We start from the raw sequence: 25,985 nt of genomic DNA on the forward strand, positions 1-25,985 counted from the left end.
GGACGAGCGGGACATGCGGCCGCGGGCGCTGCCCGGCCTCCTGGCGGGGCTGCTGCTGCTCCTGCCGCTGCTGCTGCTGCTCGCCAGCTGCGGGGAGGCTGCGGCGCCGCGGCCCCGGGACGCCTCCACCGCCTCCCCGAGCCCCACGGAGGCGGCCGGCGGGGCCGCCACGCGGAGCAGCAGCAGCAGCAGCCGCCTGGCCGAGGTGTCGGCGCCGCCCGAGCAGGGCCAGCCCATGACCCAGCGCGCCCTGTCCGTTCTGGTGCTGGCGAGCGCCACTCTCATCGTCTACTTCGTGATCCGGACCGTGCGGTGAGGGCGGGAGCGGGCGGGCGACTGGGGGGAACTCGGGCAGGAGCGCTGGGGAGCTCCCGGTGGCGCCTCCCCCGTGTAGGCGGGAAGGAGGTCGGTGGGGCTTGGGTAGCAGCGCATTAGTGCCGGGCCTTTCCTGACCCCCTCCTGTGCTCCCCAAGTGGCCTTCGTCCATCAGCCCACCTGAATTTAATTTTGTACTTTCTCCAGCAGGTTGTGACCTGTTTGCAAATTTCTGACCCGCTAAGCTGCCGAATTTGTGCCTCTCCCCGTCTTTCTCAGTAAACATCTTTCTTTTATGGTTTCTTGCACAGTAAACTTATCTATTTTGTACTTTTTTATGGAAAGGGCCCTTAAAAAGCTTGCACTACCAGCCAACTGCCTTTATGTTTCTCATACAGTTAAGTACACCATTTGTGACTGTATTTTTTTTGTCTTTGTAGTTTTGCTTGTATCTGTCGTGCTTTAACTTGGAACTCTTCTGGGGAAGGCCCAAATGTGTGGTTATGCATAAAGCACATTAATTATGCAGCAAGTTCTCTGTGTACTTTTCATTGTAGTTAGTTATGCTGGTGATGATTGTGCCTAGTATTTGCATCCCTTATTCCAGAAAGGCAGTTGAAAGGTGGTGTGTGGCATGTACAAGCATATACAGTAAATTAGGATATTGTGATTGCTCCATAGCTCTTACAGGTCATTCTTGAGAAGCCTTCAGTCTTATTTTTGTGTAGGATGCATATCTTGTTATCGTATCTTAAAAGGAAATGTCATAATCTTTTATAAGGGAGTAAGAGTAGACAAGAGCACTTCTCAGTGTTAGTGTTTCTCCTAACAGGAGCCCATTGGATTTGGAGGTATGAGTAAATAAAAGCCTGTCATTGCAGGAGCTGAAGAGGAAAACTCTCATCTACTGCCATTATTTTCTGGATGAGTGGTAATTCCTTGACATTCTGGTTTTGGCAGTAGGAAGTTGGCAGTTCTGCATTTGAAACTGTAGTACTGTCTTCTAGGTGCCACCATAAACAGGAAGGTTAAGGCTCATGTTATTCTGTAATTCTGCTGCATCTTGCTTTTGAAATTTGGAATAGATGAAGTGCGTGTTTTTGAATTTGAACTTGTAGCTGAAAAATTTTTGCAACGGTCATATAAGAAATACAAGGTCTAAGTACAAACATCTCTGTTTTTTGAAAGGTTTTCTTGGGATGAATACATATGTCTTGCTATCAGACATAAAAACTTCAGGGCTCTTTCGCAACCTTTCAACCATGTGACCTACTCAGTGGATGAAGGGAAGACAGTGGATGTAGTTTTTGTGGATTTTAATAAGGGTTTAGATACTGTCCTTCACGGTACCCTCCTGGACAAGTTGTCAAGCTGTGGAGTGAGCAGGTTCACGGTGCATTGGGTCAAGAGCCGGTGGAATGACAGGGCTCAAAGGGTTGTAGTGAAGAACTCCAGCCAGTCACCAGTGGTGCTCCTCAGAGCTCAGTTCTAGGACTGGTTCCGGTCAAGATTTTTATCTGAAGGCTGGAGTTTAATGTGCCATTAGCAAGTTTGCTGATGATACCAAACTGGGAGGTGCAGTTGGCTTTCTCAAGGGACAAGAGGCCTTGCAGAGGGATCTGGGTGGATTGGAACATTGGGCAATCACCTGTGGCATGATATTTAATGAGAACAAATGCTAGACTCTGCAGCTGAAACAGAATAACACTGGACACAAGTATTAATTGGGAGAGGAGTAGCTGGAGAGCAGCCCCGCAGAAGGATCTGGTAGTGCTGGTTGATGTTCAGCTCAGTATCAGTCAACATGGGAAAATTACATCCCAGGGGCATCACACATAGCACAACAAGCCAGTCAAGAGAGAGGATTGTCCCCCTGTGTTCAATATTGGGGTGGCCTTCCACTGACTATTGTGTGCAGTGATGACCCCTTGATTTAAGAAGAATAGTAAAACACTTCAGTGTGACCAGAGCAGGGCAACCAAGCTGGCAGATGGGCTGGAAGGCATGTCTTGTGAGGAGCAGCTGAGGACTTTGGACCTGTCTAGTTTGGAGAAAAGGAGGCCTGAGGGTTGACCTTATGGGTCACCAGGGGAGGTATAAATGGGACATCAGGAAGCATTTCTTTACCAATAGGGTGGTCAAAGAGCTTCCTAGAGAGGAGGTCATTTGGACAATACCATAGTATCATCCTTTAGGTCAGCCCTGAATTGATCAGTTGACTAGATGGTCATTGTAGGTCCTTTCCAACTGAACAATTGTATTCTAAAACAGTCACAGGGTAAAGGATTTTAAGTTAGATTTTGTTAAAAGTCAGGACACTGCTTTAGAGTCATAGCTATGACTGTACATGAATCTTGCATAAGCATCTCCAGTATTCTTTTAGCTGTAGTCTTTTGACTAATTGGTATATAAAGTTTTGTGTCACAAGGGATTAATTTATCCTTTTTTCAAAAGAATTTGTTTGAATCTAGAAATCTGTGCCAGCTTTGTGATGAGGGTTTTTTTGCATTATCTGCAATCTGAACATTTACTATGGCTGTCTTAGGTTATTTTTGACTCACAGTACCAACTCACGTTCCATATTAACCCATTAAGGAAAAATGGTAAAATGTGACCATCAGCATTCTGTAAACAGTTGGCTCTGCACCGTGTTTGCTGATCTGAATTTTGGATCTTAGGCAAGGCTTGTTCCATATGTGTGGGAGTAGTTCTGAAAAGCCAAATGGAAGAGTTCATTGTGTGGGGGCTCACATGTGATCTGGGCCTGTGCAGCAAAGCCCCAGAAAGTGAGAAAAGCAGACATAAACAGTCGTGTGTCTGTGATAAGCACTGTGCCTTAATCTGAAATGTGAGTCACCGCCTCTTCCTTCCGCTTTTTGTGAAGCATACAAGGCATTGACTCTATGAGTTCTCTCTTATTCTGAAGTGTAGTTATAAACAATGTTTTAACTTGATATTCATAAAAGACTGCACAAATGATAATAAAAATTTTCAGTGTCACCCATGGCTTGTGTTACACCTTTGCTATAGCTTTGTTTCTTTTCTCTCTGATTTGATCAGCTGTTCTTTACAGATGTATAAAACGCATAGAGAATATGTAACAAGGCAATTTTTTCTCACTGCTAGACCTGCTAGAAGTATACATTTGCATGTATTTTTACTTGGCTCTTACATTTAGCTGCCAAGTGCCTGTGTAGGCTTTTTGTATTCATTGCAGTAATTCTGTACAAAACTACAGATGACATTCTTATTAGCCTTAATCATTTCATGTAAACTCTTGACTCTTAAAATTGTCTGCCCTCTGAATTTCATAAAGCAGAGTGTTTACATGTCACTTATAAATTTAAAGAAACTTATACTAAGTATCAATATAGAGGTATTTTAAGGAATAATTTTCTTAAATTATTGAAGTAGAAAGTAGAGAAATATTCATGTAACTTAAATGTTTTAAAATACCTTTCAGGCTCAGAAGGCGAAACAGAAAAACCCGAAGATATGGAGTTTTGGACACAAACATAGAAAACATGGAGCTGACCCCATTAGAGCAAGATGATGATGATGATGATACAACACTATTTGATGCCAATCATCCTCGAAGGTTAGTATTTAGAACCCAAATGTACTTCTAGCAATAGAAGTGAAGGAGTGTGGGTGATAAGCAGTTTCTTTGAGAAAGCTCACTACTGTGTTTCATATGCATAGTTGGAGAAGGGATGTCAAGATCACTTGAATTTTAAATGGGCAAGAATTTAGTGGGCAAGAAGATAAACACCATTTGTCTTCAGCATGTGAATTCCAGAGAAATGGAGAGGAAGGTAGGATATTTTTGTTAAAAATACAGTGACATTATTGAAGCGTACGTTAAAGTCAACAACTAGCTTTTAGCTTTCTCTTTCCTATTTTTATAATTTTTTTTCTATTTTTGAAGCTCCTCAGGTTTTTCTGTGTGTTCTCACCTGTGAGTTCTGCTTCAAGCAACTTTGCTTCATTCTGCATTCTCATTGCTAAAGTAGTCAGCAGTTGATGATCTTAAACGTAGTCAGCAGTTGATGATCTTAAACGAAGTTTTACATTTGGTATTGCTGCACTTAAAGGCTCATATTCTTTGGTCCCTCTTTGCAACTACATAGATAGAGGAAAATTTTGTTATATTTCCTTATTGTCTTGAAATTTGGTTTTATTTCCTTATTGTCCTTTTACTTAAAGATTATGATCAATTCAAACTTAAATTTACACAATTCAGACTTAAAAGTTTTCCTTTTTGAGTAATGCCACCACACTGCACATATGAAGATAGAGTAAAAAAAATTGATAGTATTTTCACAGTGAGGACTACTGTCAAGTACCAGAAGATATAAATGATGAATTCTGCCAGTCACAGCAAATAGTTGAATCACGCTGTTTAATGTTGAACTGAATAAGTCTCAAGCAGAACAATTCAACAAATGCAATACATGGTGTCTCAAATGAATTAGAAGTATTGGTATAGTAAGGTGTTCTGCTGTTTGTCAGGAAATAACATTGGGTGCAGTTCTGGAAATTGAAGTGAAAGGTTCAGTCTCTTTTAACTTTGTCTCCTTAGGGGGAATCTTTCTGATTAATTTTTTTTCATAACTCAAAGTCTGTCTTTCCACCACACACTAGAATAAACCTGTTGGAATATCTACATTTAGCGTTCCTCTGTATTACAGAATCATGTGACTCTTACAGTTACCCCATGTTACTAGTCTTGTTCCAGTATAATTGTCACACTGTATCCAGGAATTCCCTCAATGTCTTCCTTAAATCTCTTAACTTCTGTTGTAATTCAGCATACTGATTAGACTTTGAGGTATTTGATGGCCAGTTAACATGATATTCTTTATAAATGTTAATTTGCAGGAGTATCAAGTATATTGTTTAGTAGGAAGTACCATCATAATAATAGCGTCATCATTAACAAATAGTGTTATACAATTACAATTTTCAGAGAGCAGATTTCTGATTTTTCTTTTTTTCCCTTGTACTTTTCTAAACACTTCAGTCTGAGGGAGGAAAAAAATTCATTTGAGTATTTCATTGTAGAAGTATCTAAACTTGTTTCAATATCGCTGAGAAAGTATGTGCTTAAATTATCAAAGTCCTTATTTTGATACTGGGAACTTGAGGAAAAATGGGCTTCAGTTATGTTTAGTCAAGACTGTGAATATACTCTGTTTCTATATATTGAGATCTTGTGATGTTCTCCTTTATGGGGAGAAGCTCTTAAAATCTTAAGTTACTTTTTATTTTGAAACTGTTCATGTGCAGCAGGAAAGAATGCTGAACAGTGTGAATTTACTCCACAAATCTCTGTAGAACAGCTTGATAAAGAGCTGTCCAAATTTTGCAAGGCAAGGACATTGCTGCGAGGAAAGTTTAAAAGAGAAAGTACTTGAATTTTTTTCTTTAACCTTAATTGAAGGTACTTTTTAAAGTTAATTTATTTCCCCTTGTTTCAACTAAGTCTTTTGCATCTGCATTGAAGCTTAGTAATCAGTCTTTGTGTCACTGCTTAAATAAGAATTACCAAAGGCAGTACAAAATACGTAAATAATCAAAGAGTTGCTGAGGACAACTTGATGAAAATGATACTCAGATATTCTCAGGAGATGTCATTACACTTTGTCCTGACATTTGCAGTAATTCAGAGAAGGGGTTGGTTGGGGTTTTTCAAGATAGCATAAATATATAGTCAGGCTTGGAGCAACTGATTAGAGAACAACAAAGAGAGGCCCTTAGTGGTTTTTGAGTTTAGTGCTTTGTTGAGTAAAGAACAGTTGCAGTTTTGCTTAACTTATTGTCAACAATTTGCTTATTCAGTGCATAAGTTTCTTTTCTTCATAACTCTGAATGGAAGGCACTAAAAAACTGAACATAGTTCAGTTCTATCTAATTCTAATTAGATAGATTAGATTAGGAAATTCTAATCTACATGTTCATGTAAATTTGTTATTGACATCAAATTATGGATGTCTTTTTTCTTTATTTCTTTATGACCTGTTTGTGGTATCCACTCTCTTTTCATTTTTCTTGATTAAAACAATCAAGCTTTTTTTTGAGGTGATGGTCTACAGCACAGTATACCTATGTTAGAAATTCCTATAGGCTAGTTCTGGGCTAGCTGATAAGTTTGTATGACCTTTCCAAGACTAGGCAGAGAAACTGACTTCTGTCCTAAAATCACCGTAGTAGTGTTCTGGTGTCCAGATACAGTTTTCTCCAGTGTTGCTGTTTTCTTTCAGAGATGTAGGAAAAAAAGTCCCCAGTGCCTCCTGTTGCTGCAGTTTAAGGGCACTCCCACTGTTACCGTCACCATGCCCCTAATCTCTCTGCTGCTGCAGTTTGGGGCAGTTTACCTGAGCAGGATGTTTTAGTCATTTTGTTCAATAGCATACTATTAAATGTCCAAGTTGGAAATTCTAAATCTTGGTTTCTCACAATACAGCTTTACATACATGTTAACTGAGGTATGGGATACTCATATCACGTCTTTGTTTTTCAAAGTTATATCACACTAGTTGTTTACAATCCTCATGAAATGACTTCACACAGAAACTACTTGCTTCACGCTGTAAGGCGCAAGGAAAAGCACTTAATCTGTTTTTGTTAGACTTACCAAAGTTTCAATAGGAACTCGGGAGCCTTGGCAGTTCAAAAATACATTCACCGTGGTAAATCCCTTTTTATTTTCATCAGTGAGCTGTCTCTCTATTTGGAAGGTTTAAATGAATGCAGTTTTTTGGCACTTTGCTTCACAGTCCTATGGTAACTAAGAGCTTTTTTCAGGCAAATTTTATAATAAAATGTCTCTGTTGGCTCTTTCATAATGTTTAGTCTTCAAAAACATAGGCTAAATTTCCCCTTGAAACAGGGCATTTCAGATTAATGCATCTGTTTCTTCTGTTGTAGAGAAGTACGTGCCTTTCAGTGAAAGAACTTAATCTTAGAACCAGAGAAGGAGACTGCTTCATGAGAGAAATAAGCAGCAAGAGGGTATGCAAGTGTGGGGGGGCTAATTTAATTTGTGTATATTATGGCATCCTTAATTTCTTGCAATAAGTAATGTACCAATTTGTTGTACCTTTTTGTATATAGAGGATTCTAAATGTATAGCCTATGGGGAGAGAGTGCTAACTGCACTAAAATAAAAACCTATTTGGAAGGGAGATTACTTGTAAAACAGGAGTTTTTTTGCTTGTTACAAATCTTGTATGCCATTAAGTGTGGTATACACTTTTTTCCTACAGTAATCTGGAATGTTAATTTTATTTTTTTTCTGATATTAAATTGTAAGTAAATATAGCCACTGTGGACTCCTCAGAATTGTTAGAACTTAGTTTTAATTGGGGAGATGCTTTATTGTTTATAAATAAAAAAACAAACTACTGCCTTCTGTGTTGAGACTTTTTTTAAACTGAATTAATATGTTTTGTGTAAACTTCAGTGAATAAATAAAAAAAGTTTACAGTGTTCCTAGCATTTAGTGTGATACTTCAACACTATATATTTTAAAGGATGTTAATATAATAATGTAAAACATAGTATTGCAACATCTTGCTGTTAAGGCTGCTGATCACAACTGTTGAGTCAGGGTTTTTTTTGTGAGATCACCTGTGGTGAAGCAGAGATAAGCCTTTGGTAAAATATTATGTAACTCTAAACTGAACTCTTAATATATAAGCCATTTGAAAGACTTGGGTCTCAAAAGACCCAGTGTGACCGCACTGCTTCATAGTTTTAGAAAAGACTGCTGTTTAGTATAGATGTTTTGTTTCATGGTACTATTGCTGATGTTGTTCCAAATTTTAAACTGTTAAACCACTGCAAAATTGACCTGGTTCTGTGGTAAGATTTTTGCGAGATTTTTTTATGTGGTTTTTCTCTGCGCACAGTTGCTCATCACTCAGTGGCTTGCACTCTGTTTAGCTTACATCTTGAAACATTCTTATTGTAAGACATGATAAAACAAGAAGATTTCTTAAAGATTCCCTAAAGATATTATTAGGGTAAATGAATAAGTTCAAGATTTTATTAAGAGATACAGAGGAGGTTCTTTAATCCTGAAATCTTTTGAAAGTGATTTCCTGCTTTCCTCAATTGGAAGAATATAAACCAAAAGGTTTATGTTTTTGGCATAAGCCCTTTGGATGCTTATGACAGTATACTTTGCATAAAATGCAATATGTGTAATGTTTTGTGAATGATCTGGACACAGGAATCAGGTGTACATTAAGTAAATTCACTGGCAATACTAAACTGGTAGGAGCTGTGGACTCCCTTAAGGGCAGAGAGATCTTGCAGAGAGATCTGAAAAGACTACGGGGCAGGATGATCACCAGACACATGTAGTTTTACAAAGATCAAGTGTTGCATTCTCCACCTGGGATGCAGTAATAATAGGTACAAACTGGGGGACAAGAGGCTGGAGAGCAGCCCTGCAGAAAGAAATCTGGGCATTTGGGTTAATGGCAAGTTGAATCTGAGTCAGCAGTGCCCTGGCAGCCAGGACGGCCAACCGTGTCCCCTGGGGGGCATCAAGCACAGTATTGCCAGCCAGTCAAGGGAGGGGATTGTCCCACTTTGCTGTGTTTTGAGCAGTATGTCCAGAGAAAGATGAAAGGTCTCACAGGCAAGACTTACAAGAAGTAGCTGAGGTGACCTGGTTTGTTCAGCTTGGAGAAGACAGCAAGCAAGAGTGGCAGCAGAGTGGGAGGTGCTGATTTCCTCTCTCTGGTGACCAGTGATAGTTCATTAGGGAAGGGAATGAAGGCAAAATTCAGATTGGACATAGGGCATAACCCAAAAGTTAGCCAGAGATCCTTTTGATATTTATTTATATCAAACTAGATAATGAGCACTTTGTTTATTGATTTCCCTAAGCTTCACTCTGTTTAGTAGAAACAAAGATTCATTCATAACAGCTTCAGAAAACCTGACCCATAAAGACAGAGGATGAAATAGTGCACATTCTCACCCAAGCTTTTCGTTGTTCATGTTTTAAAGACAAGTCAGTGTCAGTTCTGACAGCTATCTGACTGGATCATGCATTGTACAGAGAATTACTCATTTCTAACAAACAACTCTTTATTCCTTCCACAACTTTTTCTTAAAAAAAATTTGGGAAAAAAGCTTATAAGTAAGATAAATGGTATTTATGAGGAATCTTTATGAAAATCCTAGTTTTAGGGGGTTTAAACTTGCACAGACTTCTGCAAGCGATCACTTTATTCAAAGGTCTGTATGCCACAAATGTTTTAAAGCTTGGGAGATTCCACAGGGACAGTGCAATATATTTGCACTGATCTTACTCCTTGAACCTGCCTTAGCTACTGTCCAAAAAGAGATTTGTGACTATGTGGATTTCTATTCAGATCAAATACAGTTAACTCTGATAGAGTCCGAAGGCCCCTCATCTTTTTAAACACAGAAAACATAGTTTTATGGAGATACCTACTGAATCAAAGTAAAAAAATATATATCAACATTACTGTGGTGTTTCTGAAAGTTCTGGTAGGTTGTGAAATTAAAGTTTAACTATCCTTTCTAGCAGATTGATTTTTAATTTTGTTTTTCCTGGTATGAAATCTATATCTTGTTTTTAGTCATTTTAAGCCTATTACACTTAAGCTACAGTGAATGATAGAAAAAGCTTTGTTCTGTTGCAGATCTGCCACTTCTTTCAAGATCATTATATTTCGTCTTTGTCTTGTCTAAGCAAAGCATGCTCAATTTCTTTCCTCGCAAGTTACTATAATTGACAAGCTTACTTAGTATTCTTTCCAGTCCTGGGTCTAAGTAGTTTATGAAGATGTTGAAGAGCACTAGGCTTAAAAAGGAGCCCTGCAGAACCCCACTAGTGATCACTCACCAGCCTGATGTGACCCTATTCACTTGCGCCCAACCCGTGTGCCAGTTCCTCACCCACCGCATGATGTGTTTATCCAGCTGTGTGTTGGACATTTTGTCCAGAAGGATATTGTGAGAGACCGTATGATATGGTTTGAAGCTGGCTCCCTGCCAAGTTCCCAAACCTCACCACAAGACTCCCCCCCCAAACTAAGGGAGAAGAGGGAAAAAAACAACCAAGAGAACCCAAGCGAGAGAGAGACAGCTAAAGCAATATGTATAAATATATTTACACTTATATTACAGTTATATACAATTGAAATATATGTACAATTTCAAAAGGAAAAGGAAAGGGAAGGGGGAAGGGAAAAAAAGGAACAAAACCAAAATAAAATATATATATATCCCTATCAATAGCCCAAGATCTAGCAACTAAAAGAATTAGCAAAGAATATCTTACTACTCTCCTTGGGACAACGGAAAGTGGCGCTGGAACGACTGCCGGCAACCTCTGTCTCCCAAGGTCGGCAAGGCCTTACCAGGCCTCACTCCCCAATATGACAGACTCAACAGCAGGGAACCCACACCTCCAAAGCCGCCGGAAGGAAAGAGGGGCGAAGGCCTCTCCTTCTTTCTTCTTATACCCCGGCTTATGTAAAAATCATAGGGAATACCGGGTAAATCTGGGCACTTCCTTGGTTACAAACTGGTCACCAAGGAAGGCCTAGACTAAACTACCACACCGTATCAAAAGCTTTACTGTAAAAGATGATTACATCAACTGGCTTCTCTTGATCACTGAAATGGGGGACCTTGTCATGAAAGGAAATCAAGTTTGTCCAGCAGGACTTTCACCTCATGAGCCTGTGCCAGCTGTGATGGATGACTGTGTTGTCCTTCAGGTGTTTTTCAATAATTCACAGAATAATTTTCTCTGGAATTTTGCCAGGCACTGAAGTGAGACTGATAGGCCTGTGGTTACGAGGGTCATCCCTCTTGCCCTTCTTGAAAACTGGGACATTTGCCAGCTTTCAGTCAACTGGCACCTTCTGTGATTCTGTGTTTCTGTGATTATATGGTGATGAAAACATGTACACATGTTGTTGCAGCTATCATTGCTTCAGCCTTGAGATGTATAAATCATTTCCCTTCCTCCCCTCCCCTTATATAAAAGATAAGTTATCATATTTTCAATTTATAACTTTTATTGATTTAGAGCCTTAGATTTTATAGCAGCTTCAGAACCATTTAGTACTAGACAGTAAATGCAGAAAATCGGGTTCTAAATTAAATATGAGTAACTACACATCTGCTTTATATCTGCAAGCAGGATGGACAGTCTAGGGCTTGTTCAGTCTAAGCTAGGACACGACAGCATTCATTTTCCCAGAGGTCCTGTAAGATCAGGGCTCATTTGCCTGAGCAGCTGTGGTACCTCTGGCTCCAGTGTTACATGTTTTCCACTGACAGAATATGAAGTATCTGAGTGCCAGTGTGCAATATTGATTTAACGAAGGTATTCATAGTCTTTTGGATATAAATAGGAGAGAGTGATTAGGATTTTAATTGATTACATTGGCAACTCTACTTCTCTGGAAGAAAAATGCTTAAATTCACTTCTGTTGATGTAAATTTCAAGAAAAAGAAAGCTGAAGTAGGATATATGAAAATCTTGTTAATTATAAAATGTGTTGTTGTTTATTCTGCTATTTGAATATAAACTCTATTGTCTTTGGTGCAGATATAGCTGTCCTTAGTACCTATGAAATGGAAATATTTTCCTCAGTTTTTAACACTGTAGATATTGTTCTGCCCATTTACAGGCCTAGATATAAATCAGAAACAAAATTGAAATGTTTCAATTTTAAATTAAAATAAAAACTCCTGTGTGAGATTCAGTTTTGTCTTCTTTCTAAAATCATAAAAGGACAAAATTATCATTAAAACACAGGTTGCAAAGTTTTGGGTTTGAGTTTGGGGTTTTTAGCTGGGTAATGTTGCAACTGTCACTGTTCTGTCACTTCAGCTGTGCTTTTGAGTGCAAAGTGTTAATAGTCACTGTACTAAAGAACCTATACTCAACACCCCTTACGACACAGTTCGAGACTTGCCTTGAATATGACATTTCAGAGCAAAATCCCGATGAATCATTTAGGATTTTCTTTTGTTTAATTTCTCACAGCAAACCCAAGTTCAGTTTTGGGTAGCATATGTGCCATTCTCCAGTAAGCAAAACATGAGAAGGCAACCGTGGATATCTTTTATTTAGCAAAGTTAAATTTGCAACTTCTTAAATTCTGTTTCTAGTTAAATGGCAAGGTAATAATAATTTAATAGTTTCAGAATTCAATTTGAATATTTTGTTCAGAGAATATTTAAAGTCTCAGACTGACAGTGGTCTACAGCCTTGTATGTAGAGGAAGCAATATGAATTCCTTTGTGCTTCAGAGCAAAGTTGCAACTCTAACAGTGGAAGGAAGAGAGCACATGTTTTGTACAAGCTTAGCCCTTGACCAACAAGACCATTTTGGGTTGTTAATGTACTATAATGACCACTCTTGCATGTGTCAACAATGTCCTTTGCACACTTGAAAATCATATCTTCTTGACATCAGTCCTAGAAATATTTATGGCAGACTTGTGAGGTACTCTGTGAGAATGCATTGAAACATAACATGCCCTTAAAAAATTCTGCAGCAAGGCCTCCGAGGTGTACATATGTCTCTTTACTCCCTAGCTAGCAATCAGAAATCTAGTACCTAAGTTGTTATTTAATCTCAGTAAGAGGTCATAGAGATGAAATATGTGTGCTATAAGAACTTTACTAGCATGGCAAAGTTATTTTCTAATATTTTCTAATTACTTGTACTGTCTTGAAGTTTATGAAGTAAACTACTGACTCCTGCAAGACTTTCACAGGAGTACTTGTTGTTGTGGGAAGAAGATGATAGTTTCTCTCTCCTAATGCAGAAATATAGGAGAGTTAACGCTCAGCCTGTATTGCCTAAATCAGAGAAGTGGTATTTTGTTACCAACAATAGCAAAACCAGAAGGAGTCACAAGCTTTTATCCTAAGGGTATTTATGAATAATGTCACTGTTACATCTGTCACAGTTGTGTGACAGAAGGTATCCTGTCATCACTGACAGAGCATCCATCCACTTATGTTACCAGCCAAAGCCAAGTGCACACCTTGTTGGGATTGCTGCCAAATAGTAAAATGTTCTTTCCAGAATATACTACCTAGCAGTCTTCTACTCGCTAAGCTGGACGGTATTCCAACTGTCTTATTTCTTGAACTGTTGTCAGTCAGCATGGACTTTTCTTCAGCAGCAGCTGCCAAACTTAACTCTAATCAGCCAGGCTTCCTCTTCCTTACCAGTCAAGCACTCAAGAAACATGTTTGATTTAGGATTCTTAGTGGGTTTTTTCTCAAGTGACTCCCCAAGTGGACCCCTCTAGCCATGCAGTGAAACTGCTGTGAAGAAGGACTGATTGACAAAGCAGGCAAGCTCTGTGAGCTGATCGTATTAACGCAAGAAGGCACTACCCTTCACTGAACAGCTGTCAATGGAACATGGATGAAGTGCTGTCAACATATTTCTTCACCTTTTATTGTGAATTTATGTACACTTTGGGCACTTGATGAAGCAACAAAGTAGTTGCATGTTACAACGTGAGTTTTCTGTCTTGGAAAGGTCATAATTTCCTCTCTGTGGCATAAATACTGTCTTTTATGTTACCTATTCTTCTGTTAGCTTCTTGAGAAAGAAAGGCTGGGTCCACATAACTTGAAAGATAATGAAATGGGATGGAGTGATGTGAAATGTTAAGAGGCCTTTGCGGAGCTATGAAATGAATGGAAAGATGAACCTCTCATAGGTATCATTCAGAGGTGATGTCTGCCTTCCTCCCTGTTTCAACAAATCTGCTCTTTTCCATTGTTTAATAAGTACTGACAATGAGACATATCCTTCCTATGAGATGCTCTCCTAAGGAGGATCATTGTCCAGAAGCAAAGGGAACCTGCAGGATACCAGCTTGTCAATCATAGGTTGGTGGACCATACTGGCTCAGTGAGGTTTGTGTGGACATTGAAGGTAAAGGTCAGGCAGAGCTTAAAAAAACATATCATAGATGAGAGAGAAGCTGATGAGTTGGTAGTGAGAAGAGGCCCAAAACAGACTTGCCGAACTTAAAGCAAATCTTGTAATTTTTGCTTTAAATCATGCCTTCTTCATGTCTTAAATCTTGATTTAGTGATCCCTCTATGGTTTATTAGTGTAGGTATGAGTAAAGATATATTGAAATTCTGCCATATGGGAATGTTGTATGCATATAGATGAAACTGTGTAGCCTAAATAAACCCTTTGAATGAAAGTGGTGGGCTGATCTAGACACAGTCACTCAGGCATGTGCAAACAGGACAGTTGTATAAGTCATGTCTTGTATTTGTGACAGATTTTTTTTTAAGGTGAATGCATCTTCAGCTCAGACAAGTGGCAGATAATATTTTCATTTCAAATATAGATTTGATGTGAAAAAGCAATGATGGCTATATCTCATTACAGTGTATTTAATTCCCTCTTGAGCTCTATTTGAAATAGATTCTTCTACGTTCTCAATACAGTGTACTAAGAGGAGATACAGTTTATTAACAAGCTGTGTACATATTTAACTCCAGAATAACTGCTCTACTCACAGCTCTGCCTTGCGATGCTCTTACTATGCATTAATATTGACGCTTATTTAAATTAAACAAGCAAAGTTATCGAAGCACTTAATCATATACTTAATTCCCACAGAGGTCAACTGGATTTAACTTGATGTCTTATGTCTCTGCTTATCTTGAAGCATTTCAAATAGCAGTAGTGAAATTCCAGTTTGTTTGGAAAAATCAGGTAACTATACCAGGCTACTGCAAAGCCATTCCCTATGTAAAGTATGAAGACAGACACCATACCCTGTTTATGTCAATAAATTATGTGTTGCTTAGTAGAACTAAATGAAACTTGACAGACCATAATGTTCTGGCTTACTCTGAAGTAGATATATTTCAATTAGTCATATGAAGAACTTGGAAATTACTTTCATATGAAGAACTTGCAAAGCACTTTAATTGCACTTGCTCCTCAACAGATACTCAGAAGGTTATATGCTTCAGTGTGCCAAAAAGAGGAGCACTCATTCAGCTTAAAATTTGCAATTACATATTTAATGGCAGGATGCAATATCAAAAATTCAGCTACATGATGTGTTAAACATTATTCTTTGCTTTATATTGAAGTAAAAATTTGATCAGGTTTCGCTAGACAATCAAATTCTGTGATATCTTCAAAAACAAATGAATTTAATTTGCTCGAAGGTTTTTGTTTGATATGAGTCTGTGTTTAAGATGGAAATCTTTACATGAATTCTGTAATGTCTGTTTCAAGTAATCTTTAGTGTTACCTTAAGGGGGTTTTTTTTGGTCTTCTTCATGATCAGAAGTCTGGTTTTCTTTTTTTTTTTACTGTTTTTCATTTACATAGAGTAACAATGGTCTGGGTTTACACACTTTTTTTTTTTAATCTTAAATCTAAACTTTTTCAATATTGTAGTTGATCGCTTAGTTGAGAACTGATCATCAATATTTATATAGGGAAGAGAAGTTCTCTGACGCTTGTTAGGTTCTGTCACATCACATTGCATAGAAAGCACTTCAAATAGCTGAAGTTACAATACAAAATCAAGTGCTTAAATGTTGGAAAGTATCATTCAGATTTTCTGAGCAACCTTATTTTAAACATAATGATATTATCAATATTGCTGACTGTATCTCATTTTTCCCCCCACAGGACTTTCCTTGCTTACTGCAGGGTGAAGAAAATTAAGAAAGAAACTTTAATTGTGCTGTTTTTGTCACCCATTGGCATGACTTAGGCCATATTCCTGAGACTGTGAGAGACTAAAATGTTACTGTTACATTTTCCTCGGTTAAAATAGCTAGAAATTATTTTCTAGGGTGTTGAAGCATTTCACGTGTTCTGAGCATGTGTTGTTTTATTCATTTTCATGTTGTAAGAACTTTTATGGATCAGAGCCAGAATCTTAATTTGATTGACCAGCAAATGAGAACTACATAGTGAAGGACAAACTGGACAAATTTTGAGTTAAAACGTGTGTAACATCACCTGGAAACTCAGTGGCAGAGCTTGGACTGGAATCAGTTTCTGTAGAGCATTGTTCCATTTTGTTTCCCTTTCTTTTTCCTTTTAATCTTGAAATAAAAGACATAGATCTTTTATCACCATGTATCCCTGGTTCATTCACTGATTGTACTCCATCTGATGCGCTGAATGAAGCAGGGTCTTTTGGGAAGAATACTTTGTGATTATGTAATTAAGGGCTGTATTGCAGTGCACATGCACAAGGGGGCAGCTTTCTTCTCCTATGATTAAAGAAAAGTTATTTGTCTTTGGAGAACTGAGCTAGTAATCAGGAGGAAAAAATAGGAGAATGAACTTAGGAACTGTTAAATTAAACTTGCAGTTGTTTTGGAAGGGGGATAATTTATTAAATATTTTTTTGAAGGAAAAGGGATTTCTTTGAGGGTACGGGTATGAGATGATGTGTTCAAGGAATGAAAACAGTCTTTTAAGTACATTTTCTACAGGTTTCAATTTACTTCATTCTCTAAGAGAAACTAATTCTGAAGTAGTTTACTTTGAATAACCTGTTACAAATCTGGATACGTGAAATGCATAAATTACCTAGAATTCAATAGTAATTTCTTGAGACTGACAGCAGTTGTAAATTTTAAATTCTCTCTGAGGATATGCTTTACTTCTGCTTGTAGTAGATACATGTCAGCAGTCTATCTTGCTGTGTTACAGCTATGTGCTCTGCTTGCTTCCTTCCCAACCATTAGTATTTGGTTTGCTTGCAAATAAATATGACAGACCAAGAGCTTAGAAACTAAGTAAATGAAGCAGACAAGAAAATAGACAGGAAGAAGCAGTCTTCAGTTTATGGCTACAAGATGTAGAGTCCACTACCAGCTGCCACAAACTTTGCATCAGATAGGGCAAATCATAAATTATTTGCTAGTCTAAACTCTTCTGATCTTCCACTCAAGAAAAGTGAGAGCAGAAGTTTTCCTTTTATTTTTTTTTTTTAATGAAGGAGGAATAAAAGAACGTAAAAACTTCATTTAAGGGTCAGTTTTAAGTAAGATATCTTTTCTGGATTAGGGAAAGATGTGTCCCATCTTACCATGTAACACAAATTAGATGGTTGGGCTTGGTCTTCCTCTACTGAAGCAGATTCTATTGAACGTATGTCTAACCAGTGTAGTTATACATGGATAAGTAATGAAATATGACAATAAGAAAGGTTTATTTTTATTCTGAATGAGGAATAACTTTCCCATTAATACCTAAAAAACTAACTAACGGGAAGTTTGTTAATGGTAGATTCCAGAGGAGACTGCTGAGCCTACCCACATCTGTGCAACCCTTGGCCTGAGTTAAAAGTCAAGTTGTGGGACCAGGTGGTAACCAGGGGGAAATAGCTTCAACATATCAGTCCTGCCCCCCAGCTGCCAGTGTCTGGGGCAAAAACAAGGAGAAATCAATGCACCGGATTCCCATTTGCACATATGAGTGTAATGCTTGTTGGTCATACTGGCTCGAATGTGGATGCAGACACGACACTTTAGTGGGGCTGATCAGAGTGGCTGCAAGTGAGAAGTGCTTACAACAAACCAAGAGGTGGCATTAGACTTCCAGCACTCAGAGGTCCTGAAAACACTTCGGATTCCTAAGCTGCAGAAGGTACAACCAAACTCAGGTAATTTCAGCTCTGCTTGTCTTTTAGGCCACAACAGCGGGAGGAAATAGTGGATAGCCAAGAATTAAAATCACTAGTGACTTAATCCTCCTGAAAGGAAATTGAGCCCTGAAAAGGGATGTGTATACAGAAGTCCACTTTTCAGATCAACCAAAGTTTGTGAGATAATTACAATGCATGTTTACTAATACTTGGTTTAAGTAATTTCAATGTTTAACAACTTGTGTTTGTTGTTTGGTATTCAAGGTTTCCTTGGCTAAGTCTTCCTTACTTTCCTTTAATTAAACATGATTTAATTCTCCAGGGGAATAAACATTTTTTTCCCCTCATATTAAAAATTATTCCTCAATTTCCTGTTATTCTGATGTGTAATAGCATATAAATTTTAGGGATCGTCCTTAGTAATTTCCTTGGCCACAGGGTGTCAGCACTAAGCATCAAGCCCAGAGCGCTCTGTTTCAGGGAGTTCACCAGGACCAGGAGGGGAGGAATGAGGAGCACCAAACCCTCCAAAGAGCCCCAGATGCAACGGTAGGGCTCCCAATAGCTCCATCTTCTGTTTGGAGACACAGTTCTCAACCTGAGTGTAAATTCTGATTTCAAGTTAATTTAACAAATGGAGTCTCTGACAGATGGCTACAACTTGACATTGGTGCACAAAACCAATTATAATGTTAACTTTTGCTGAAAGTGGCATGAAATATTCAGGTGAAAGGACTTTTTTTTCAAGCTGCCAAGGACAAAATCAAGTAGAATGCAGGACTACCTTCCAGTAGAATATTTGAACTAGGAGAATGAGTTTTCCAAATTCACACCAGAATTTGCTATATAGCAGAGAATAAGTAGATACTAGAAGTAAGTCTCCATATATTTTAGGTATGAAGGATGAGGAGAACAATAATTTTCATTACACTTAGCTAAGATACATTTTACTTACAGAATTATATTGACCGATGTATTAAAATAAAATCATAGGATCATAGAATGGCTCAGGTTGGAAGGGACCCTCAAGATCACCTATTCTAGCCCCCTGCTATAGACAGGGACACCCTTCACTAGACCAGGTTGCTCCAAGCCCCCTCCAGCCTTGCCTTGAACACTTCCAAGGATGGGGCATCCACAGCTTCTCTGGGCAACCTGTGCCAGTGCCTCACCACCCTCACAGTCAAGAATTTCTTCCCAATATCTGATCTAAACCTACTCTCTGTCAGCTGGAAGCCATTCCCCCTTTTCCTGTCGCTACATGCTCTTGTAAAAAGTTTCTCTCTATCTGTCTTGTAGGCTTCTTTCAGGTACTGGAAGGCCACAGTTAGGTCACCCCAAACCCTTCTCTTTTACAGGCTGAACAGTCTCAGTTCTCTCAGCCTTTGCTAATAGGAGAGGTGCTTGATCCCTCTGATCATCTCAGTGAACCTCCTCTGGACTTGCTCCATGTTCTTCCTGTGCTGGTACTCCAGGGCTGGAGGCAGTACTGCAAGTGTACTTGAGTATTTATATACTTGACTACTCAAAGTATTCTTGAGTAAACATTTTGAGTGTAACACTCAATGTATTTCAGGTATAGTTATTTTGAAATTATGACTAAAAATAACTACTTCATGACTTAAACAGTAAATGAGTAGATATTTGTCAGTAATGGGCTCAGTTGTAAGAGGTTTGTTAGCACTAAAATCTGACGTGATGCCCTTTTTGCAGCTGATAGGCAGACATGGCTGAATCTTGTCATAACAGAGTTATAAGTTAGTGTAAGTAATGCAGTAGTCTGTCCTTCGTTTTACCTTCTTTTCAACCTGTTAAACCTTACTTCATATTGTAACAATGGATCTTTGATCAATCTATTTATTCATCCAGACTGCATATGAAAAACACCCAACAATGTGATTATTGTGTTTGTGAAACAAATGAAGAGAACTATGTAAAATTCAACAGACTACGTGTCAGAAATGTGGCCTTCAAGCTAAATATTTTTCACTGTCTGCTGCTTTAAAAAAGCTTTTTATTCACATATGTTATCGTTCTTTACTGTGTGATAATGCTTTTTTTTTAATAAATATCACCAGTATTTTTTAAGACTAGAATATGTTGTATTGATTTCTTTTGTTTGGACTGTGATAGTAAACTCAATTTCTGGAAAAAGTATTGTAGGTGCTTTCTCATCATACATTCATTTATGTCAAAGTAGAGAAAAATGGATGCAAAGAACTAAAATGAAATTAATCTTGCTGACATCCTAGATCAGGCTAGGAAAGTTAGAATCAAGTTTCAGTTGGGACCATGATGAGATTAGGCCTTCTGTAGCCTTATTTTTTTAAGGACAGAAAGAAAGAAACTTACATGCGGTATTTTAGCATCTCTGATCTTACATCTCAAAAAAAAGTTTTTACAGTCAGAATTGTGGAGTACATATTTTTAAAATCCTTTCCTTCTGAGTAGTACCCAAATCTGAATGACCACATCATTGTATTTAGATTCTAGTAGTGCACTCTGCACTCCTATTTAAAAATATCCACCCTTATCTTTTAAATAATATGCTATTGTTTATAGTTTCACAATTCTTTGCAATCTAAGTTCTTTGTTGAAACTTCCTTCATTTTTTGTTTAGTCTGGTTAGGTACATGTTTAAAAACTCTCTATTTCTTTACCAAAGTCTTTCTTTTACAATTGGAAGCCCCCAAGTAACCAATACATTTTTTTAGTCAGGACAAATACCTTCCAGTTCTTTTGCAACTGCTTGCAGTGTGTTTGTTTACCTGATCTCCTACACATCTTCTTGTGTGAACTGCTTTTATAAGTTCAGTACCACTGCTTTTGTAAAAGTTTGTAAAAGTTTACTTAGTGATGTGTACTGGTGGTTGTGCAACCCAAGACAGAGGTAGGAATTCACTGAGGAAAATAGTAATTAATAAATTAAACACCTTGAATACAGCTAGTGCTCTGTAGAACTAGTGTACACTAGCATTCTTACTTAGTGTGCAAGTTAATATATGCTATTGTTTTAATTCAGGAAGTTAGCAATTATTTTAATTTTCTTGGTTATATTTGACACCAGAATAGAATTTCTAAGCATATCATTCTGATATGCAGATAATAACTACTTCCGTTACTCCTCTGTAATCTGCAAATGAAAGAACTTTTGATTGTTTGTAAAGAGAAATACAACTAAACTCTCAGAAAAAGGTAGGAAATAGAATCCAATGTATTATAGAATCACAGAATATCTCGAGTTGGAAGTGACCCATAAGGATTGTTGAGTGCAATTCCCAGCACTTCACAGGATTACCTAAAACTGATCCATATGACCAAGTGCTGTGACCACTTCCCTGGGAAGCCTGTTCTAGTGACCGACCGCTGTCTCAGTGGACCTTTTCCTAACGTCCAATCTGAACCTCCCCTGATGCAGCTTCATTCCCTTTCCTCATGTCCTGTCACCAGAGAGGAGATCAGTGCCTGCCCCTCCACTTCCTACCCTGAGCAAGCTGTAGATTGCTATCAGGTCACCCTCAGCCTTCTCTTCCCCAAGCCAGGAAGGGTCAAGGTAACAAATTGAAGGGACAAGAAAATAAAAATTAAATTAGCATAGCAGTGTCATTGATTGCACACTGCATTTTTTGTCCAGCATTTTGAGTTTCATGACTGCTTTGAACTCTGCCTGTTTCTTCTTCACACTGACATTCATTGTTAATCCATTTCTAAACTGCAATTTCTTCTTCTCTCTTATCCCCTCACTTCTCAGCATTTAACTGGTCTTCAGCTCCTTTTACTCCTTAATCACTCTTATCTTATGACCTGTGGATTCTTGACTGCCCTTCATGATCCTAAGAAAATATCTGAATGGGATATAAATGAGTAAACCCTGGGAAACAGGTATTTTTCGGGCTCTAAAATTACTATTTCATACCCACTGTTGCACACAAGAAACCTTTTACAATCTCAGTTAATTTCGGTGAGTTGACAGACTCTGTAGTGTAATAAAAATGTGAACTAAAATGAGTTTAGTACCTTTGTCCTCAAATAGACTACACTAATGACTATGATCATATGATTCATACATCCTTTTAAACCTCTTTAATTTTGGCCTCTCTATCCATAGGAAATATGGTTAGACTGTTTCTTGAGTACACAAAAGACACAGTTTTGCCTGAATCTAGGGGAAGCATTGGAAATTTTGAAATTCTGTGAAACTCTTACCAATTTTTGGGTTTTTACCAGTATATGAAGCATAGATGTAGCTGCACTTTAATGTCTTCCTTTCTGGCTACAGAGTAAGTCAGGATAACACAGGAAGTGACAACTTGGGTAGAGAAAATCAAAGTTCTCAGATCCTTCCACCTTGAAGGTAGAATCCAGAGATGAAGGAGGCTGGAGAAGTGCCAGGATGAAAGATTTAGTGGAAGAGGGCAGCCCTATGTCTATAAAAATGGAAGGGGAAAATTGGAAATCAAGACTAAAGGAAAGATCATCATAGCTGGTTAAATTTTGTTACATGAAATGCAATGTGTTCGGTGTCCAAGGGAAAAACAAAGCAAGTAAGGATTCCTGCAGACAATGCATGCTGTGAATTCTGATACCAGATGTAGAACAGTCATTTTCCATCTCATTGGTTCCCATAAGATCCCTTCCTTAATGCAAGAAGATTTTCCCAGGTGCATCACTGCTGACACCTTCCTAATGGATTTCAGACAGGATCCAGGTGCTGCAAATGAGAGGCTGGCTATTTTATCCTTTGAGATAAAGAAAAAGACCTAAGTCATTTTGTGATTCTATGATTCCGAGTTGCAAGAAAACCAGTACTTAGGTCAGCTCCTTCTCTCAGGAGAAGAGTATCAATTTTGTGACATATGTAGTCCTCTGAAAGAGAAATTTCCATGAGTAAGTCTCACATGCTTCTGTGCAATAAACACACGCTCAGTGTTCGGGTATTTACAGAGTATTTCACAGTAATTGCAGCAGTGTGTTGGTTCAATGTGCTTCTATGCAGGTGAACAGTTTTTAAATAGAGCAGCTGAATTCTTTGGATTTTTATAAGAATATTAAGGATTTTAGCTGGAATTTTTATGCCTAACTGTCAGCAAGATCACAAGCTCTCTGTATGTTCTTCGTACAGATTTATAAATATGGGAGCTGTCTCAAGTGTGAGTATGTCATGCCGAAGTCACTGAATCTTCCCATGTTAATGTATTTGTGCTATTATCAAGTCAGAAGGAATGGAATAAGGGATCTGTGCTTAGAGATTGTTGAAAGTCCACACAAGTTATTGTGTATAGTTTCAAAGGAAATTACAGTGCTTACATGGAATGAAGGTATTTGGCTATGAACACATTCTCAGAATATTTAAGTTAGTAAATTTCAGAACCTGATACTTATCACTCATATCCTGTAGCTTTTAAAATATCAAGGGCTCAACCCAATATTATATTAAATATTCTCTAGAAATGTTGTGACATCCTGGGACTTACCTGAATGTATTGTGTTCCTAATGGCCACTGAGACAGTTCAGATCAGTTAATAGTCTTATAGTCTCCAGACAATTTTAAGCCATAGTTCAGGAATTAGTATGGGTCAGAACAGTATGGTTGCGTTTCAAACAGATGTTTTGTGTGTATCAAATTTTTGTATGCAGAAAAAAAATATTACCCTACTTTGATAGAAGATAAATATTCAATCAATGGAGACACTTGTCAAAATATTTCAATGTAGGGAGCACTATGGAGGATCCAAGAGTCAGAAATCAGTACCCATCAGACTAATAGTATTAATTTGGAAATGTTGCTAGCCAAAAATATAACCTGTTGAAGCTAAAATATTACATAGACAATTGTTTATTTCAGCAAAAAATGTTTTCTATTTTTATAAATGTTTTATGCCTCTTATTTTCTTTGCAAGCAAAAATATAAATCTTTTTTCCAATTCCTGATATGAAACAAAATTTCCAGTGTCAAATTGGCATTTGCCCTTCCATGTTAGGTCTTAATTACATTTGAAATTTCATTTGAAATATTGAGTCAAATATTCAACTGTTCTTAAAGTAATGATATGTTAAATTTCAGTCAATTTTGAAAAATAAATTTAGAGCATATTGGCATCTGCAAAATGCCTATCTTTTTCAATTTTGTTCTAATCTGAAAGAATGACAATTCTTGTAGTACTGGAAATTTCCGAAGAGCAACATGCCCTTGTATAACCTGGAAAACAATTTTATTTCCCCCAAGCTCCACTGTTTCTTTTTCATGAAGTACAAGCCTAGAGGAGGTTTTCATCACATTCAATTACTAAAAGCAAGTCTGAGGTTTTGATTGCACAAGCTTGATCCTCTGGTTCCAATAAACCTAGGCATTGTTTGGCTCTGCATAGCTGAAACTAGACTTCAAGAAAATCTTCATTCCTATTTAGGCACTTAAATAGCTGATGGATTTTGAGAAAAAATCAACTCTTATTGTGATACTGATGGTCAAATTTTTAAGAGAGAAGTGAGGTAGACGTTTAACAAACGTCTGTCTGTAGTAAAAGAACTTTCTATTAAAACCAACTGTAGTTGCTTTTGTTACAAAAACCTAGCTATAGACCTATTCATAGATAGCCATGAAGGAGTTTAAACAGGCTCCCAGGTGAAAAATGAATCATTAACCATAAAATACTAAAATAGAGCTGGATAAGCAGCTAAAATATGTGCTTGGCAGCAGACATGTCTGGAATTTTGTTGGGTTGTTTTCACTTCTCTTTCTCCTTGCTGCATCTGTCTGTGGTGGGAGATGAGGTGACAAAATCATTACAGAAAAACACAGAGCAGAGTAACACACAGGCAAAACAGTTTCCTCCTTTTTCTCCCCTGGTGCTGGCCACACAGCCACCTCAGCTGTGATCATTGGGCTAGTAATTGAAAAATGGAGGAGCGTACAGATGCTAGAAAACCCCGAGGATGGGAAATATGGGTATTGGCATTTCTTCCTCTGTGTGTATGTGTGTTTACATACAGAAAGGGCATACTCTTTCTTATAGTTACGGTTTTTTCCTCTATCCTTGCCCCTATAATTACTTTTGCAGGCAACAAATCACTTTATAACATATTATTTATGCTTCCACATTTAGTGGCATTTCCTACGACTGTTTGCAGATCCTGCTTAACTCATATTTTGTCATCCATTCTATTTCTCTCCCTCCCTTCATCCCTCAAAGCATACAGCCTTCTTCGATATTAACACAACTCTTCACCTTTCTTAGACAAAGACAATTGCATTATTCTTGAAAATATTTGGCTCTCTGACTGTGCCTTTGTATTGCTTACTCAGCAATATGCACAAAGATTCTGCTGTCATGTTATGTCTGGCACATACATAAACCTGTACAGCAATTACCTGAAAAACTTCTTGCAGAAATGTTGAAAAAGTCTGTGTTACTGTTTGTTCAAAGAGATAGGCAAAATAGAATGCAACTTAGAGGCTGAGAAAGAAACAGAAATTCCTTCCCTTCTGTGCCACAAATGCTGATCGCATTTATCAGTTCCAGCCTTCCACAAGTCCTTGTATCCTTTGATTTTTTTTTAAATTCATCTTTGTCACCCCAGGTTCTCTTACTGAGGCTTACCAGTGCTCTTCTTGCTCTTTGAATGTCACCTGAAAGTGGTTACTGCTACCAAAGATTGTCTGGTATTTGAAAATTCAACCCAAGTGATGTTGCTGAGAAAGGTTGATCATACACTGCCTGTGACACAGGCCTACGAGCTACTGATTAAACACTCTAAAAATGTCAGATTAGTTTTGCTAGTTCATTGTGCTGATTCTTCAGACTGGCTGTGTCCTGATGAGCTTCTCCCCTTTTTTCTCCTGTCATTTCAGGATGGCACCCTCAGCAAATTCACAGACAACATGAAGCTGAGAGGGAGTATTGATCTACTGGAGGGCAGGAAGGCTCTGCTGAAGGATTGGACAGGCTGGATTGATGATCTGAGGCCAATTGCATGAGGTTCAACAAGACCA

The 25,985-nt window shown here is 38.0% G+C and overlaps 1 protein-coding gene across 4 annotated transcripts; it reads left to right on the forward strand.

The window, feature by feature from the left end:
* FAM174A (family with sequence similarity 174 member A) lies at positions 1 to 25,985 on the forward strand. Of its 4 annotated transcripts, XR_003532225.1 has the most exons (4): positions 1 to 312; positions 3,779 to 3,913; positions 4,018 to 4,130; positions 7,246 to 7,726. XR_003532225.1 is itself a non-coding variant. In XM_027671257.1 (3 exons), exons 1-3 carry the CDS (start codon positions 14 to 16, stop codon positions 25,876 to 25,878), a joined length of 468 nt encoding a protein of 155 aa, XP_027527058.1. In that variant the 5' UTR covers positions 1 to 13; the 3' UTR covers positions 25,879 to 25,985. The 4 variants fall into 4 exon arrangements, 2 of the variants coding, with proteins under 2 accessions (XP_027527058.1, XP_027527060.1); XM_027671257.1 differs by lacking the exons at positions 4,018 to 4,130; positions 7,246 to 7,726 and adding an exon at positions 25,845 to 25,985; XM_027671259.1 differs by lacking the exon at positions 4,018 to 4,130.

This window comes from Neopelma chrysocephalum, unplaced genomic scaffold (assembly GCF_003984885.1).
Source record: "Neopelma chrysocephalum unplaced genomic scaffold, ASM398488v2 Primary Assembly neopelma1_97065, whole genome shotgun sequence".
In the NCBI taxonomy this organism is placed as follows: Eukaryota; Metazoa; Chordata; class Aves; order Passeriformes; family Pipridae; genus Neopelma; species Neopelma chrysocephalum.